At 63.3% G+C, this 16,844-nt stretch overlaps 2 protein-coding genes across 2 annotated transcripts; one reads left to right on the top strand and one right to left on the bottom strand.

Moving 5' to 3' along the window:
* The first annotated feature begins 51 nt into the window (after positions 1-51).
* On the top strand, positions 52-11,689 carry ILK (integrin linked kinase). The gene is given in 15 exon segments (XM_038368783.2): positions 52-177; positions 2,921-3,017; positions 5,343-5,508; positions 5,913-6,008; positions 6,136-6,232; positions 7,883-7,966; positions 8,243-8,328; positions 9,005-9,114; positions 9,185-9,312; positions 10,237-10,358; positions 10,431-10,530; positions 10,674-10,804; positions 10,972-11,011; positions 11,014-11,044; positions 11,046-11,689. Coding segments are annotated over 14 exon segments (1,353 nt in total). The 5' UTR covers positions 52-177; positions 2,921-2,928; the 3' UTR covers positions 11,119-11,689.
* Positions 11,690-12,496: 807 nt separating this feature from the next.
* Positions 12,497-14,750, bottom strand: TAF10 (TATA-box binding protein associated factor 10). Its single transcript, XM_038368770.2, is given in 6 exon segments — positions 12,497-12,684; positions 13,723-13,837; positions 14,001-14,065; positions 14,278-14,435; positions 14,533-14,561; positions 14,563-14,750. Coding segments are annotated over 6 exon segments (627 nt in total). The 5' UTR covers positions 14,733-14,750; the 3' UTR covers positions 12,497-12,594.
* Positions 14,751-16,844: the final 2,094 nt, after the last annotated feature.

The following is a 16,844-nucleotide window of genomic DNA, read 5'->3' as shown; positions in this document are numbered from 1 at the left end:
AGGGGTTTTGTAGGGGCGGGACCCGGCTCCGGTGGGGAGGCGGGATCGGGGCCGGCCCCCTGCAAATCCCAGAGTCGCCGCTAGGGGCTGCTGTGCTCGGGCCGCTTCCGCGGGCGGGCCGGGTCCCGTCGCTTCCCCGAGTCGGACTCGGAGCCGCCCGGAGCGCAGCGGCCGGGAGTATGTTGGGGGGGGTCCGTGGGGCCGGGGGTGTATCCGTGGGGCCGGGCGGGCAGCGGCCGGGAGTATGTTGGGGGGGGTCGTGGGGCCGGGGGTGTATCCGTGGGGCCGGGCGGGCAGCGGCCGGGAGTATGTTGGGGGGGGTCTGTGGGGCCGGGGCGGGGGGGGTGTATCCGTGGGGCCGGGCGGGCAGCGGCCGGGAGTATGTTGGGGGGGGTCCGTGGGGCCGGGGCGGGGCGGTGTATCCGTGGGGCCGGGCGGGCAGCGGCCGGGAGTATGTTGGGGGGGGGGTCTCTGGGGCCGGGGCGGGGGGTGTATCCGTGGGGCCGGGCGGGCAGCGGCCGGGAGTATGTTGGGGGGGGTCTGTGGGGCCGGGGCGGGGGGGTGTATCCGTGGGGCCGGGCGGGCAGCGGCGGGAGTATGTTGGGGGGTCTGTGGGGCCGGGCGGGTAGTGGGGGGGGTATGTTGGAGGGGGTCTGTGGGGCCCGGCGGGTAGCGGCGGCGGGGCGGGGGGGTGTATCCGTGGGGCCGGGCGGGTAGTGGGGGGGGTATGTTGGAGGGGGTCTGTGGGGCCGGGCGGGTAGCTGCGGGGGGGGGGGGTATCTGTGGGGCCGGGCGGGTAGCGGCAGGATATGTTGGAGGGGGTCTGTATCCGTGGGGCGGGGAGGTGTATCCATAGGGCTGGGCGGATAACAGCAGCGGGGGGGGGGGTATCTGTGGGCTGATGCTGCCCCCGGGCGGGCTGGGCCATTTTGTGCTTGCAGGGGCGGTCGACGAGCCCCTGCCCCATGGATGCAGCAAGGGGAGGAGAGCGGGGGAACGGGGATGCGGTGGTATGGGGCGAGCTGGGTGGGGTCAAGGGGTAAACGGGGGGTATGGCAGGGAAGGGGGGCCCAGGGCAGCCAGGGGCCCTACAGTGGAGCTGGCATACGGAGAGATGGGTTGGGCGGTTGAGATGGGGGCCCGGAAGGGGCCTATGGGATGGGGACATGGAGCGGGCCTGTGGAAGTGGGGGTGCATGGCAGAGCGGGCCCGGGAGAGTTGGGGGCATGCGGTGGGGGGGGCATGCGGCAGAGCAGGCAGGGGGAGCTGGGGAGAGGGGGGCGAGTGGCGGAGCAGGGGGCGTGCGTGATGTGGGCTGGGGAGCTGGAGGCGCAGCAGGGAGTGCATGGCGGAGTGGGCCTGGGAAGGAGGGGGGAGTGCGGCCAAGCAGGCCCACGGCAGGGGGGCCCAGGCGAGTGGGGGGGGGTGCGGTGGGGGGTAGGTGGCGAGCGTGCCCGGGGGAGCTTGGGGCATGCGGCAGAGGGAAGTGGGGGCACGTGGTGGAGCGGGCCTGGGAAAGTGGGGGCGCAGCCAAGCGAGCCCAGGGGTGGCAGGTGCATGGTTGAGTGGGCACAGACAGAGTGGGGCACATGGCTGAGCAGGGGGTATAGGGAGCATGGAAAGGGGTGCAGGGTGAGCTGGGGGCTCATGACCAAACAGCCAGGGTCAGGTGATGAGGCACAGATGGGGCAGGCAGGCTGCAGATCAAGGCGCAGCGGCTGCTGATGGGTGATGGGGCAGGGTGACTGGGTGGGGCTCCAGGCTGTTTATCATGCCCAGGGGATCAGCGACCCAGCACCCCCTGCCCCCTCTCTCTGGTTCCAGTCCCTGTGGGGTATGTGCTCTGTGGGGATAATAAAGCCCCTGGATTCCCCTCTGTCCCAGGCACTCCTTGTGTGTCTGCATTAGAAGCTGCCCCCAGGAGAGGAAAGCAGAGCATCTGTTAGCATTTATTGTGGGGTGCCCCCTTGCTGGGGCCAGCCCCGAGTCACCCCAGCACCATGTTGGGCCCTGGGGCCAGCAGTGAGTGCGAGAGAAGAGTGTCCCGCCCCACTCCCTGCACCCCACGGTTTTAGCTACGGAAGTGCTTTGCTCGCTGACCGTGTCCCGGGCAGGGCAGGGTGCCCATCTGCCCTGAAGGCGAGGAGGAGCATGGTCAAGCAATGAAAAGCCGGGCGCCAGTATTCCTCGGTTCCCTCCTCAGCTCTGGGAGGGCACTGGGGCTGGATGGGGATCAGGACTCCTGGGTTCTGCACTGACTGTGTGCTGGTGTCAGCCACTCGCCCTGTGGCCTTGCCAGGCCTCTTGTGGTTTTGCTAGGAAGGGGGATGGCCACCACAGCAGGAAGTGTCCCCCACACTCTCCTGCTCCCAAGGCCTCACACATTCCCCCCACCCCCCCGCAGTCCTCTGTGGCTGCGAGTGGCTGGCTCTATGCAGAGATAAGCCTGTGGAAGGGAAGCTGCTCACAGTGGGGCTGAGCACAGCCACTTGTGACACTGGTGTCAGTCAGGAACTTCCCCTCCTCGCTTGCCAGCCGTCACACAGACCCTCCCTGGTCCTGCTCTGTTGCACTGAACCAGCATGAGGCAGAGGAGGGGACTGCTGGGCCGCCAGCCCCTCAGTGGCAGAAACACAAGGGAAGGAGTTGGCTCCTGGGAGAGCCCCAGTGTTCTGAGTTGCACAGAGCCAGAGGATGGGCTGGGGGGGGCTGGTCCTGCAGAGATGGGAATGGGGTTGGAGCCTGCAGGATGGGCTGAGAGTCTGACTGTGCCTGGGGCAGTGGGGAGGAAGGGGGTCGGAGCCCAGGGGATGGGCTGTGGGGCCAGGCCTGGTGGGGAGCAGCAAATGGGCTCAGAGTCCCTGGATGGTCCGTGGGGCCCAGCCCCCATTTCTGCTGACGGGGCCCCTCTCCCTTGCAGGAGCCGGGATGGACGACATCTTCACGCAGTGCCGGGAGGGCAACGCTGTGGCCGTGCGCCTCTGGCTGGACAACACTGAGAACGACCTCAACCAGGGGTGACTGGGGTGGGCGTGGGCACCCTGTGGGAAGGGTGGGGGGCAAGAGCACCCTGCCAGGGAGGGGGGCTCAGCTGGGCTACCTGGGGCTGTAAATGACGCAGCAGCTCGGCAGCCTGTGCCCCACCAGCAGCCTGTGGGAAGGGAGGAATTCAGCGCTCCGCTGGAGCAGGAAGTTACGACATTGCCAAGGCATGGGCTCAGTAGCACATGCCTTCAGCTGGGGCCGCAGGAGGAGCAGCTGGCTCCTGGCCCCCAGGCATGGGCAGCGCCGTTTCTCTGGCTCTGTGGGGCCCTTAGGGGGCTGGGGCCGAGGGAATCGGCTGTTCTCTTTGTGCCCAAGCCGGAGCAATGGCTCCTGAGCCAGGCAATAGGCACAATGGTCTCCCCTCCTGTGTCCCTGCTTGGTAGTGTTGCTCGCCCCGGGAGCCCAGCCTGGGCCGTTTAGCGTGTAGGGATGAACTGCTGGTGTTGCAGATCCTGCAGGGAAGCCTCTCGGGTCTGTCTGATCCATCCCTGCCCCCGAGCCAGCCCTACCCTATCATCAGAGCTTTGCCTGGCCCTGCACACAGGGGCTGCCCCCACTGCTCCATCCACTGCCCCCAGCCTCCCCACACCCAGGGCTCAGCCCCGGAGCCACTGCTGAGCCAAGTGGGGCAGGTTTTGTTCTGTTGCTCTGTCCCAGGACTCGGTCCCCTTGGATGGAAGAGCCCAGGGCTGGCTGCCCGGGGCGGGGGGCTGGCAGGACAGATGCCACAGCAGGGAGGGGTCCAGGGCTGGCATCCGGGGGGGCTCTGGCAGGACAGGTGCTGCAGCAGGGAGGGGTCCAGGGCTGGCATCTGGGGGGGCGCTGGCAGGACAGGTGCCACAGCAGGGAGAGGACCAGGGCGGAGGGGAACAGGGGAGTCTGGCAGGACAGGTGCCACAGCAGGGAGGGGCCCAGGGCTGAGTGAAGGGGCCTGGAGACGGACACTAGTTCTCCACATGCTCCCCCGTGCAGCTCCGCTGCTGCCTCCCTGGCCCCCCTTTGGCTCGTGTTCCGCCCTGGGAGGGTTGGGAGAGTCCCCAGCCAGGCACTGGGTTGGTCCCTCCCTGGCAGATGCCAGCCCCAGGGGCTCCTGAGGGGCTGTGGCAGGTCGGGCAGGGAGCTGCACACCCTGGGTCTGGCCTCTGGAGTAGTTCTGTTCCCCATGCTCCCACCCCTTCGGCGTAGCTGTCAGTGTGCTTGGAGGGAAGAGGGGAGGTGGGGGCAGGGCCCTGGGGTCGGTTCTAGTCTGGGCACATGGGTGGCAGGTGTATCGGGGCAGGGCCCTGAGCAAGGGCTGGCTTAGGGTGGGGAATGGGGAGCGGCAGGGGAGGCTGTGGAGTGTGGACGGATCACCAGTGCTGTGTCAACAGGGGGCAGCACTCTCTCAGATGGCGGGCCGGGGGAGCACCCAGAGCTGTGGGCAGGGCAGCGTGGGGCACATACTCCCTGGGCTGTGGGACTGGACTGGGTGGAGGGTGGGGGGGGCTCCCTGAGGCTATGGAGCTGGACATGTTGGGGGAGGTTCCCTGGGCTGTGGAGCTGGACTGATTGAGAAGGGGCTCCCTGGGGCTGTGGGACCAGGCTGGCTGGGGGGGGGGCTCTGGGTCTGGACCGGTTGGGGAGGGGCTCCCTGGGGCTGGGTGGGGTGGAGAGGGGGAGCTCTCTGGGGCTGGACTGGATCAAGAGGGGTGCTCCCCAGGACTGTGGAGCTGGACTGGTGGGGGGCTCCCTGGGGCTGTGGGACCAGGCTGGGTGGAGGGCGCACTCCACGGGGCTGTGGGGCTGGGCTGGGGCTGAGCCAGGCAGGAGAGCTCTCCCCCCACCCCCACCAGAATGGAATCTCCTTTTAAGGTCTGGCCTCTCTCAGCCTCCCTTATTGGCAGGGGGTGGGGGGATTCCAGGCCGACTCAGCCGGGAGCAGCTGGGATTGGGACAGGGACAGGGCCGCCAGATCCCCCTGTGCATGGGGTCAGGAGAGGACTGGAGACAGCCCCCTCCCCCCGATCTCTCACTTCCCACAGCCCATTGCCAGGGCTTGGGGTTCCCCAAACTCAGCCTGATTCCCCCCTACTGCCTTGTTACCCCCTCCCGTCCCCCTTGGTCTGTGACCCCTCCCTCTCTGGCTGCTCCCTGCCATCCAGCCCCACAGGCACGGGGTTCAGGCCAACTGGCTCCCTGCTCCCAGCACCCATGGGCGCATGCGCCTTGGGAGTCCCTGAACCAGCCCGGGCAGGGGAGGGGCTGCTGGAGCATGGTGTTGGCCCTGTCCCCCCAGAACTCACCCCCTCCCTCCCCAGGGATGACCACGGGTTCAGCCCCCTGCACTGGGCCTGCCGTGAGGGCCGCTCCACAGTGGTGGACATGCTCATCATGCGGGGAGCCCGCATCAACGTCATGAACCGCGGCGACGACACCCCGCTGCATCTGGCAGCCAGCCACGGGCACCGGGACATTGTGCAGAAGGTACGGGGTGGTGCTGCCCCCTGCTGAGTCCCGTGCTGAGTCCTCCCTTGCCCCTGTGTGGGGGCTTCCCCTGCCAAGCCCCCCAGCCAGCCCCCTGCCCCTATGCTGGGGCTCCCCACAGCTAGCATCCCCTATGGGGATAGTTCCCCCCTCCCCCGGTACCCTACCTGCCCCTACAGCCAGTGCCCTGCCCTCTCCCTGTAGCACCCCCTACTGGGAGCATCCACTTTACACTCAGCACCTGTTTCTCCCCCCCTCCTCCCTGTGTCCCTGCTGGCAGCCCCTGCCCTTTCCCCCAGAGTGGAGAGGCTGGAGCTGGGGTGTCTGGAGCCGGGGGTAGGAGGGGAGTGTAGTGTGTCCCCGCAGTTCCCCCCCAGCTGAGGCTGTTGTCTCTTCCCACCCAGCTGATCCAGTTCAAGGCAGACATCAACGCAGTAAACGAGCATGGGAACACGCCGCTGCACTATGCTTGCTTCTGGGGGCATGACCAGGTGGCCGAGGTGAGCAGGGCCCCACGGGCGGGGGCAGGGTGGCATGGGGGAACTGGGCGGGGGAGCAGAAGACCGAGGTTTGTGGGAGTGGGGGCTGGGCACTGGGTTCTCACCCTGTCCCTGTCCCTGCCCCCAGGACCTGGTGAGCAGCGGGGCCCTCGTCAGCATCTCCAACAAATATGGTGAGATGCCTGTGGACAAGGCCAAGGTACCACTGCGTGAACTGCTGAAAGGTAGGAGCTCCCCGCCCTGGCAACCGCCAATCCTGCCCTGCACCCCACCCCTGGTTACCTCCCCATCCTGCCTGCATCCCCTGTCTTGGTGCCCCCCATCCTGCTCTGCATCCCACCTCTTTGTGACCCCCCCCCATCCTGCCCTGCACCCCTGCCTTGGTTACCCACATCCCACCCTTCTGACCCCCCCATCCTGCCCTGCACACTCCTGCCCCTGCACCCCCCCCCTGGTGGCCCTCCATCCTGCCCTGCACCCTCACTCCCTGGTGACCACCACCTTGCCCTGCATCCCCAACCTCTGCTCCAATGATCCCCCCCCCCAATCCCTTTACCCCCCACACCACCAAGTCACCCCCCAACTATCCTGTCTCCAACCTCCCCCCTCGTTCCTGATCCTGCCACCCCCCACCCCTGTCCTGCAGTGCTCCCCCAGTTCTGTTGCTACTCCAAGGCTCTGTTGTATTGCTCTCCAAGAACACGGTCCGACCTGGGAACAGTACCCAGGCTCAGGGCTTTGTTCTTCCTAGCAGATGCCAGTGCATCCATTCAGAAGTTTGTTGATCAAAACCCAGAGAGAACAAGAAACCAAAACAAGCCAAACTGACCTTGTGTTAGTTTTGCATAATCAAACCCCGAGTCATTTTGGAGGCAGAGTTATGTGAGTTTTATTTTACCAGCCACCTGTCTTTGCGGGAAAGGAAGAGGTTAATTTTAGTCTGTCCTACTGTGCGAAGGGATCCGCTTCTCCTGTTTGTTAGAAACAGACCCAGCGTGGAGAAGAAAGGATAGAAAAGGTGGGGGCATACAGCTTTCGTTGGGATTCGTGGAACACTGGGTGGCTGTTCGAAGCTTTGGGATGGCAGGTTAGAAGGGCCCACTAGGATTTGTTGGGTCTAACCCATCCCAGACAGCTGGCTCCAGCCTCCTTCGGAAACCTCCAGCCAAGGAGCTTCCATGACCTCCCAAGGCGTCTATAAGACCAGTAGGACAATGGAACAGTGGGGAAGTGGCTCCTGACTGCGACCCATATAGCTCTGGACCCTGGTTTGTGCAAGGAATGTCGCACAGCTGGGTCATTTCTCCTCAGACTGGGCAGGGCTGACGGGCCGTCTCATCTCCGGGCTGATGTGCTGTACAGTTGATTTCAGGATCCAGTGAAAAGCAAGAGAGGGGATGGGGGGCAGAAAGTAACACAAGGGTGGGAGACAGAATGGCTCTTACATGCCTCTGGAAATCAGAGAGGTCCAGTGAAAGCTGGCCTGCACCTCCCAGCCTGGGAGCAGGAACGCTGAGAATTTTTTCATGCCCAGTGGAGATGGCAAAGGGCCAGCATAGTTCAGCTCATTATTTCGTCCATCAGTTAAACCCACCTCTGTGCGGCCAGACTTGACGTAGGGAGCTTCATTCCCACATGTTAGGGCACCTCACAGCCCTCGAGCCATGTCAGCTTGGCCTCTGCCTGGCCCAGCGCAGACTGGGTGCTGCTCTGGCATCTGGTTTCACAGTCTGTAGGAAAACTGCTTGACCGATTTGCTGCAGTTAGTTCCTCAGCAGGCAAACATTACCGGCTCAATGGTCACAAAAGCCCTCAGGTTCAGTTCTGGCTGCTCCACCCAGCCAGCCCTAGTGCTCAGTGTCTCCATCTCCCAGAGCGTGCAGAGAAGCTGGGCCAGAACCTGACCAAGATCCCCTACAAGGACACCTTCTGGAAGGGCACCACCCGCACACGGCCCCTAAGGACCTGGGCCCTGGTTGGGATGGGGGAGGAACGTGGGTGTCTCCCAGGAGGCGGCTTGGGGCACCTCCAGTGGGTTTGTGTAGGGGGAGGAGGGCAAAGTCTCTCCATCGGGAGGGAGCCCAGAGTGGGGGAGACTGAGTATGGGCAGCTGATTCGTATTGTGGGGATCCCCAGCTCTTCCCCCCCCTCACTCTTCTGGCACAGATGGTAGGGGGAGGGGTGCATGCAGGGATCCCTTTGGGGTGTGACAGTGTCTCCCTTTCTCATGGCAGGAAACGGGACCCTGAACAAACTGGCAGGCATAGACTTCAAGCAGCTGAGCCTGGGTCACAAACTCAACGAGAACCAGTCAGGAGAGGTGGGCGGAGCCTCTGTGGTGGGCCCGGGGCATAGGAGACTCTCCAGGCAGCCACAGCAGGGGGCCCTGGCCGGGGGGGGGGGGGGGCCAGACCCACAGTGGGGATGCTCCCTGCACAGGTCCCTGCTGCAGCACGGATGCTGTCAGGCCTGGGACCAGCCCTCGGCATCTCATTGCCCTCCCCTCAGGGCCATGGGGTAGGAGGCCTTCCCTGCCTCCCTCTGGGGTGGGAGAGGAGACTCCATTAACGAATGGGACATGGCCACTGCCAGTGTGGGGATGGGGCATGTAAGTACCCCAGTCAGGCTGTGTCCCTGCCGCGGCTAACCCTGACTAGCCTTAGTCCCCAACTACCCTTGTCTGCTGTCCCCCGGCTCACCCCAGCCTCTGACCCCACCCTTAGTCCCCAGATAACCCCGTCCCCTGCGCCCTGTCCATGCTGACCCTGTCTGCCCTGTCCATCCGCTCTCCTCCCAGCTCTGCCTGCCTCCTCCATCCCTGACTGATACCCGGCTGATCCTGTCTCATCCCTTCTCTGTCCCTAGCTCCTGCCATCCACCACCCTGCCCCCAGCTGACCCTGTCCAGTCCCTGCTCTGTCCCCAGCTCCACCCAACACCCCAGCACTCCCCATCCCCCACCCCACGCCCAGATGACTCTGTTCTGTCTCGCTGCAGCTATGGAAGGGGCGCTGGCAGGGCAATGACATCGTTATCAAAGTGATGAAAATTCGGGACTGGACAACGCGGAAAAGCCGAGACTTCAACGAGGAGCATCCCAAGCTCCGGTAGGTGCTGGGGAGCTTGGGGCTGGCAGGGGCAGGGAGCCCACTGTTCTCACACTCCTCTCTCTTCCAGGATCTTCTCACACCCCAATGTTCTGCCGGTGCTGGGGGCCTGCCAGTCACCCCCCGCCCCCCACCCCATCATTATCACGCACTGGATGCCCTATGGCTCCCTCTACAACGTCTTACACGAGGGGACAAGTGAGTGTCAGGACAGGGGACGCGGGGAGAGGAAGTGCCAATGAAAATCGCTACTGGGGGTAGGGGGACCCTTTGGTACTAGAACTGGCCCGGAATTCAGCCCTGAGGCCTGTCCTACCTGGCCCTCAATGCTCGGGGGGGAGGGGGAGAGAGAGAGAGTGTGTGTGTGTGTGTGTGTGTGTCCTAGCCCATGATGCACTTGCCTTATCCAGTCCCAGCCTCTGGCGCTTCTCACCCTGTTCTACACACAGCACAGACATGCCCCCAGGTCTGTCCTTAGCCATACACAAAGTACGCAGCTGTGTAGGGCACCAGGAAATCTGGGGCACCACATTTCCTGGTGCCCTGCACAGCAGCATGCTGCTCCAGCCCCGGCTCTTCCCCAGGGCCCCGCCCCTGCTCTGCCCCCCACTCCCCATAGCTCTGCAGTAGGGCAGGGCCTGCATTCACTGGCAACGGGAAGTACAGCAACCTGGCCCCAGCCTTGCTGCTGGTAAGTGCTGGGGGGTGGTTTCCTCCATCCCCCAAACCAGCCCAGTCCCCTGCCCCCATGGAGACCAGGGGCCAGCATCCCACTCTCCCCCCACAGAGGCCTGCCACCCCCCTATGTGGGGGCTGAGTAGGGCCCCAGAATAGCTAGGGATGGCCCTGCATGCCCCCCTCCCATTCGCCACCTTCCCCAGCACCAGCCTCAGTCCTGTATCTGCCACCCCCCCACCCTCGTCTGTCTGTCCCCAGTCCCGCTCCCTTCGTCCCTCTATCAGTCTCCACCAACACTGGCAGCGGCCCCAAGTCCCCCTCCTTAGTCCCTCCATCCGTTCCCCCAGCGGTGGCCCACCTCCTGCTCCCCTCGTCCATCCATCTGTCCGTCCATCGCCAGCCCACATCCCACCCCCCAGCACTGATGCTCATGTCTTCCTGCAGACTTTGTGGTGGATCAGATGCAAGCAGTGAAGTTTGCTCTGGACATTGCCCGGGGCATGGCCTTCCTGCACACGCTGGAGCCCCTCATTCCACGCCACAATCTCAACAGCCGCAGCATCATGGTGAGTGCAGGGGGATGGGGCTCTCGGCGCCCCGGGGGCCAACCTGCTGGCTGACCATCTCTCTCCTCGCAGATCGACGAGGACATGACCGCGCGTATCAGTATGGCCGACGTGAAGTTCTCCTTCCAGTGCCCAGGCAGGATGTATGCCCCAGCCTGGGTGGCGCCTGAGGGTGAGTGCCAAGCACCTGGGGGTGTTACCACAGCTCTACCCAGCCCAACAGGAGGCTGCTACCTCCTCGTGCTGCCCCTTCCTGGGGTGTGTGCTCCTGACCCTCCCCCCATGCTCATCGCTCCCCCACTGGCTCCCCTGCAGCACTGCAGAAGAAGCCAGAGGACATCAACCGGCGCTCGGCTGACATGTGGAGCTTTGCGGTGCTGCTGTGGGAGCTGGTGACACGCGAGGTGCCCTTCGCAGACCTGTCCAACATGGAGATTGGCATGAAGGTGAGTGGGAAGGCAGGGCCCAGCCCCCCAACGTTTATTGGAAAGGCTGGGGTGTCCGATGGGCCCAGCTCCTCATGTCACCCACGGGGAGTGGGTGGGAAGGATCCAGCAGGGGGCTGTGGCCTTGGTGCATGCCTGTCCCCAGCTCTCATCCTGCTTGCCCCCAGGTGGCACTGGAGGGGCTGCGCCCGACCATCCCGCCTGGCATCTCCCCCACATCTGCAAGCTGATGAAGATCTGTGAATGAGGACCCTGCGAAACGGCCCAAATTCGACATGATCGTACCCATCCTGGAGAAGATGCAGGAGAAATAGGGGCCAGGCTCCCTGCTGCTTGCTGCTGCCCCCTCCAAGTGCCTTCAGGAGGTGCCCCGCCCTTCCCAGCAGGCGGTGCTGGTGCTTTCCCAGACCCCGCAACCTGAGCCGGCCACAGACCCATGGTACGGATGGTGCTATCTCCCCTGGAGCTGCCCTGCAAACTTCCTGCTCCAGTCACCAACCCTGAGGCTTCCAGGACCCACTGCACAGCAGCCACCTCCATCCTCCCCCACAGCTGTGGGTACAGGCTGGCCCTAGGGCCTGGTCTGAGCCAACACCTGCTAAGGGGTGAGGGTGGCTTCTACTAGCCACAGGGCTAGGGTCAGGCCTTGGAGCCACCCAGCACCTTATGCCTCTCCTTGCTCTCACGGGCTCAGAATGACGCCTCACCCCTCTTTATATTATATATAAATTACCCCCGTCCCAGTGGTCTCCCCCCAGGACAGGGCCTCACTTGTCTGCCTGCACCTAGTGCTGCTCTGGCTTCGTGCTTCATGTTTTTAAGTCATTTCCAGCCAAGCCACACAGAAGAGCTGCCAGCATCTGAAATAAACATTTGTTATGAAAACTGGCCCCGTGTCACTCACCTAGCAACAACACTGTTCCCAAAGAGAAGCTCTAAGAGTTCTTGGGGGCAGGACTCAGGCCTGTTAGAGAGGGGGTCAGGCTAGATGATTACAATGGGCCTGTCTGGTCTTGGCTAGGGTGGCACATCTTCCAGCTGTCCTCTGGGCAGAGGGCTGTCCCTGCTGTGGCCTCCAGAGCCAGAGGTGCCCCCATGACTAGGGAGGGATCACAGGCCAGGGAGCTCAGCAGGAGTTTTTAAGGAGGAGCTGGGCTCTTGCTGCACCATGAGCCTCGAGCACAGCTTACCCTTGTGGGCCCTGGGAGCACCTAGCCATGCACACAGCTCGCACAACCCTCTCCCCACTATGGGAAGCCCCTCATTCCACATACCCGGCGTCAAGCAATGAAGGGCCTGAGAGCAGGGCATGGGGAGCCCCCAAAGTTCAGCCACTTGGCCTGCAAGCCCACAACAGCAGCACCATCTGTAGGATCCCCAGAGATCAAGTGCACCCACCTCCCAAGGCCACCCCCAGTTGAACACCTCACTGCTGCCCCCAAGCATTAGACACAGAACCCGGGGGGGGGGGGGGGGGGGAGTTCTCCAGCCCACTACCCTCCCCCTACCAGTGTGGGGATGAGGTTAGCTCCCCTGCATTGACATACAGCACCTGCACAAGCAGACTCCCCCCCCAGGCCCAGGGATTGGCATATCCATTCCCAGAGCAGAGCCTGAGGAGCTGTCCCACTGACGCCAACCCCTGCACCTTGCCAGAGGCAGCAAACAACCCCTCACACACAAACCACCAGCCAAAATCAACTGTTTAATAACAGACCAGAGAAGAGCTCCCGCCCTTCACCCAATGAAGGGCCAGGCCCAAGGCATGGCCTGCAGGTGCAGCTCAGGCGCTAGGTGAAATAGTGTGGCTTCTTCACATTGATGCCATACTCTGCAAGCGCCGGCATCAGGTCCTCCATGGTCAGTGTGTACTTCTTATCCTGTAGGGACAGGAGGCAGGGTCAGCAAAAGCAGGGGAGCTGCTGCCAGGCGCCCTCACCTTCTCCAAGAAGAGACAAGGTGGGGAAGGGAATCACTTTTATTGGACCATCTTCTGTTGGAGAGAGACAAGCTATCCAGCTTACACAGAGCTCAACAGCTCTTAATAGTGACCTTTACTTCCTGAGCAAATGCAAGAAACAGCACATCCTCCCCAGAGATCTCAGGGCTAGACCCCACTGACACTACCTACAGCTCTGCAGCTGGACTTCAGAAAGCCTAAGGAACCACACACTCCAACAAGAAACCACCACCAACACACTGGGAGAAAGGCAGTCAGGAAAGTTACCTGGAAATCATGCAAGAAAGCCAAACCAGCCTGATAACCATCTAACATTATCTCCAAGTGTCACGGCTAAATACAAGCTTTGCTTGGTTTGGATTTCCCAGACCTGAAGTAGAGCTCTGTGGAAGCTGGACTCTCTCATCAACAGGAGCTGGTCCAATAAAAGACCTTACCTCTCTAATATCCTTGTCTCTCTAATATCCTGGGACTAACACTGCATACTACAAAGAAGAGATTTTCCAGACCCTTGACCATTCCTGGTGCCCTTGTCTGAGCCCCTCTAGTTCTGCCCTACCCTGTGAGAGACAGGGCACCAGTCCAGCAGCATCCAGAGGGGGCCACATCACAGCTTGTTTTAAAGGCATTAGAATATTCTCCATCCCATTCCTCATACAGCTAAATATGATTTGCTTGTTTGCCTGCAGTGGTACACAAAGTGGAGGTCCCCATTCCACTGCCTGCACTGACACCCAGCTCCTTTCCCTGAGCCCATACAATTTATTTAAACCCGGTGAGGTGTACAAGGAGTTCACTGTTCTCCAGTGGCTTTACTCTACATTTAACCCTGCTGAATTTAATTTGGCCACCACTGTGGGAGGGCCTTGCGCCCAAGCCAGAGGAACAGCTCCCCTGGGACAGGGTCCTACCCAGCCCTGCTGTCCCCTCACAGCCCCTTCCCAGAGTAGACCCTCACCTTACTCTTGTTGCGGGAGCTGCCGGAAGCTGTGCCCTTCATCTTGCAGTGCTGCAGGGCATCGTTGGCAATGTCTGAAATAAACTTCTGGGCAGCCAGTGAGATGAGACGAATGCTGCAGTCAGAGAAAGCAACCGAGCAGCCTGAGACAGAACACCAAGCATGGGCGGCCAGGGCTGAGGAGTGTCTGCTGGACCCCACAACACAAAGACCTGACACAGGGGGTCTCCTACTCAGGGTGGTTGGGGATTTTCCAACTAGAACCATGCATCACTTACATGCGTGGATCGGAGGCCTCAAATCCAGCTCTGTTGAGGTAGTAGCCTGTGACAGCATCTGGGATCTGGGAAGACAGGAGAGTATTAAAGGGGACCAGCTTTTAGCTACCTCCCACCCCTTGCCCCAAACCATTCACACAGTGGCACTAACAAGGCTCAAACACCCAATCCCCAGACCCACCTCCCAGCACCGAGAATAGGACCCAGGAGTCCCGGAGCCCACCCCCTTCCCGAGCCAGGGATGGAACCCAGGAGTCCGGGCTCCCAGAGCCCCTACCGTGGGGGTATAGTCCTCCAGCTGCATCAGGAAGTCTACCAGGGGCGTGGTGGAGACCACGGGTTTGACGTCTCCGTTGGCCGCGCTGGGGGGCACGTAGACCCCATTTGCCATGGGCCCGTCGGAGGGGGCTGCAGCCACCACTGTGGAGATGGGCCCTGCGAGAGAGAGACACGGGTCAGGGCTGCCCAGGGACAAGCAGCGACGCCCCGCCAGGCCCCGCCCGCCCCCCGCCCGCCGAGCGCCCCCTCTCACCGGGCCCCCGGCCGCCGGGCCCCCCTCGGCCCCCGCGCCCCGCCCCCCGCCGGCACGGGAGGCCCCGGGGCCGCGCTGCCCCCGGCGGCCGGGCTGGGTTTGCTCTCGCCGGCCGGGAGCGGGAGCGGGAGCGGGAGCGGGGCCGGGGCGGGGGGCGCCGGGGCCGCAGGGGCGGGGTCAGGCTCCGCGCTGCCGCTCATGGCGGGGTTCGCGGGCCTCCCTGCCTGCGCCGCTTGCGTAACGCTCCCCGCCGCCCGCGCTACGTGCTTTGCGCAGCGTTGCCGCCTGGATTGGCTAAGAGAGCTGTCACACAAACCAAGTCCCGCCCTGCTGCTCTCTGATTGGACACCGCGAGTTCCGCTCCGCCTGAAAGTGGCGCCGCAGCTGAGCGGGCCGGGCCTGCTGGTGCCCGAGCGTTCCACGAAGCCTCTGGGGGCGGGGCCGGCGCGGACCCACGTGACTCAGACCGGAAGTTCATCGGGGGCCGTGGTGCTCTGTTCCGGCTGATCCCGGTGGGGGGGGGGGAGCTGTTGGGAGGGGGCTGTTCCAGGTGGGGGGAGGGGAGCAGGGTGCTCTGTTCCGGCGGGGGGGCTGTTCCAGGTGGGGGAGGGAGCAGGGTGCTCTGTTCCGGCGGGGGGGCTGTTCCAGGTGGGGGGAGGGGAGCAGGGTGCTCTGTTCCGGCGGGGGGGGCTGTTCCAGGTGGGGGGAGGGGAGCCGGAGGAGCTGTTCGGGGGGGCTGTTCCAGGTGGGGGGAGGGGAGCAGGGTGCTCTGTTCCGGCGGGGGGGGCTGTTCCAGGTGGGGGGAGGGGAGCAGGGTGCTCTGTTCCGGCGGGGGGGCTGTTCCAGGTGGGGGGAGGGGAGCAGGGTGCTCTGTTCCGGCGGGGGGGGCTGTTCCAGGTGGGGGGAGGGGAGCCGGAGGAGCTGTTCGGGGGGGGGCTGATCCAGGTGGGGGGAGGGGAGCAGGGTGCTCTGTTCCGGCGGGGGGGGCTGTTCCAGGTGGGGGGAGGGGAGCCGGGGGAGCTGTTCGGGGGGGGGGCTGTTCCAGGTGGGGGGAGGGGAGCAGGGTGCTCTGTTCCGGTGGGGGGGGCTGTTCCAGGTGGGGGGAGGGGAGCAGGGTGCTCTGTTCCGGTGGGGGGGGCTGTTCCAGGTGGGGGGGGCAGTGTGTTTTTTTTTTTTGGCGGGGCTGTTCCCAATGAATAGAGGGTGATGAGGGGGTGTCCTGTTCCTGGGGGACCTCTCTGTTCTGGGCCAGGGAGGGTGAAAGAGGGGACACCCTGATCTGGGTGGGGAAAGGGGTTCTGCACGGGGAAGGTTGAAGGGGGCACCCCTGGTTCCTGATGGGAGGTTCTGGGTGGGGGAGAGGGAGTGTCATGGATCCCCAGGATTGGCACTACACCCCAGCTTTGGACCAGTCCCTAGGAAGAGCCCCTGTGATGTGTCAGACCCCTGGGGTCTACTTCTCCCTTGAGGGCCTGAGCCCTGGCCTCCAACACCTCTGCATCCCAGGCTGAGCTCTGCTCAGTCAGCCCCAGCAGACAGAGTCCTGGGCGAGCCTAGGACGTGCAGGTCTGAGCAGCGATGCTCACACAGCATTGCCGACACAATGGGGTTTGGGTGAGTCCTTAGGGTAGCCTAGAGAGCTGAAGGGAAAAGCACAGACCACGCTGGCCAGCCCAGAGCCCAGCCAGGCTACATTAAACCCTTTGTCCAGGCCCTGAGTCTCTCCCAGACTGACCTTCTTGGTCAGGTCGCAGGTGAGAGCCCCCAACTCCCATCCCCCACTCTCACATTCCAGGCCTTGCTCCTCAAGCTGGGTTATTTTCAGCTTCCGTGCAGAGAGTGGGGAATCATCCTTCTGGGGCTCTGGGTGCCAGGTGTCACTGTGACACTGGTGACTGGATTAACAATGCAATGTCCAGAGGAAACTGAGATACACCCAGAGGTCCTAGAAATATTACCCAAAGTTCCCATTTCATCAAAGGGAGGGTACCCTGCCCCAGGCAGGTGGGAGTGAAAGGGGACACCCTGTCTGTGCACATGCCCTGTTCCAGAGAAGTGAGGGAGAGAGTCCCTGTTCCAGGCAGGTGGGAGGGCAGACCCATTGGGTTCCCAGGGGGCCTCTGGGTACCGTGATCCCTATCGTTCTGGGATCCCTGCAGCAAATCCAGGCTGCTGGGGGAGGCTGATACTGCATAATGCTACGTATCTGCAGTAGCCCCACCCAGCCTTTTTCACACGTGGGAACAAATTACTATTGTTCTCTACCTGTGCTACAGCAGCTGAGCCCTTAGATTAGCACACAAAAATGTAGG

The sequence above is a fragment of the Dermochelys coriacea genome, chromosome 1, assembly GCF_009764565.3.
Source record: "Dermochelys coriacea isolate rDerCor1 chromosome 1, rDerCor1.pri.v4, whole genome shotgun sequence".
Lineage (NCBI taxonomy): Eukaryota > Metazoa > Chordata > Testudines > Dermochelyidae > Dermochelys > Dermochelys coriacea.
This window is presented reverse-complemented; position numbering and strand designations above follow the sequence as displayed.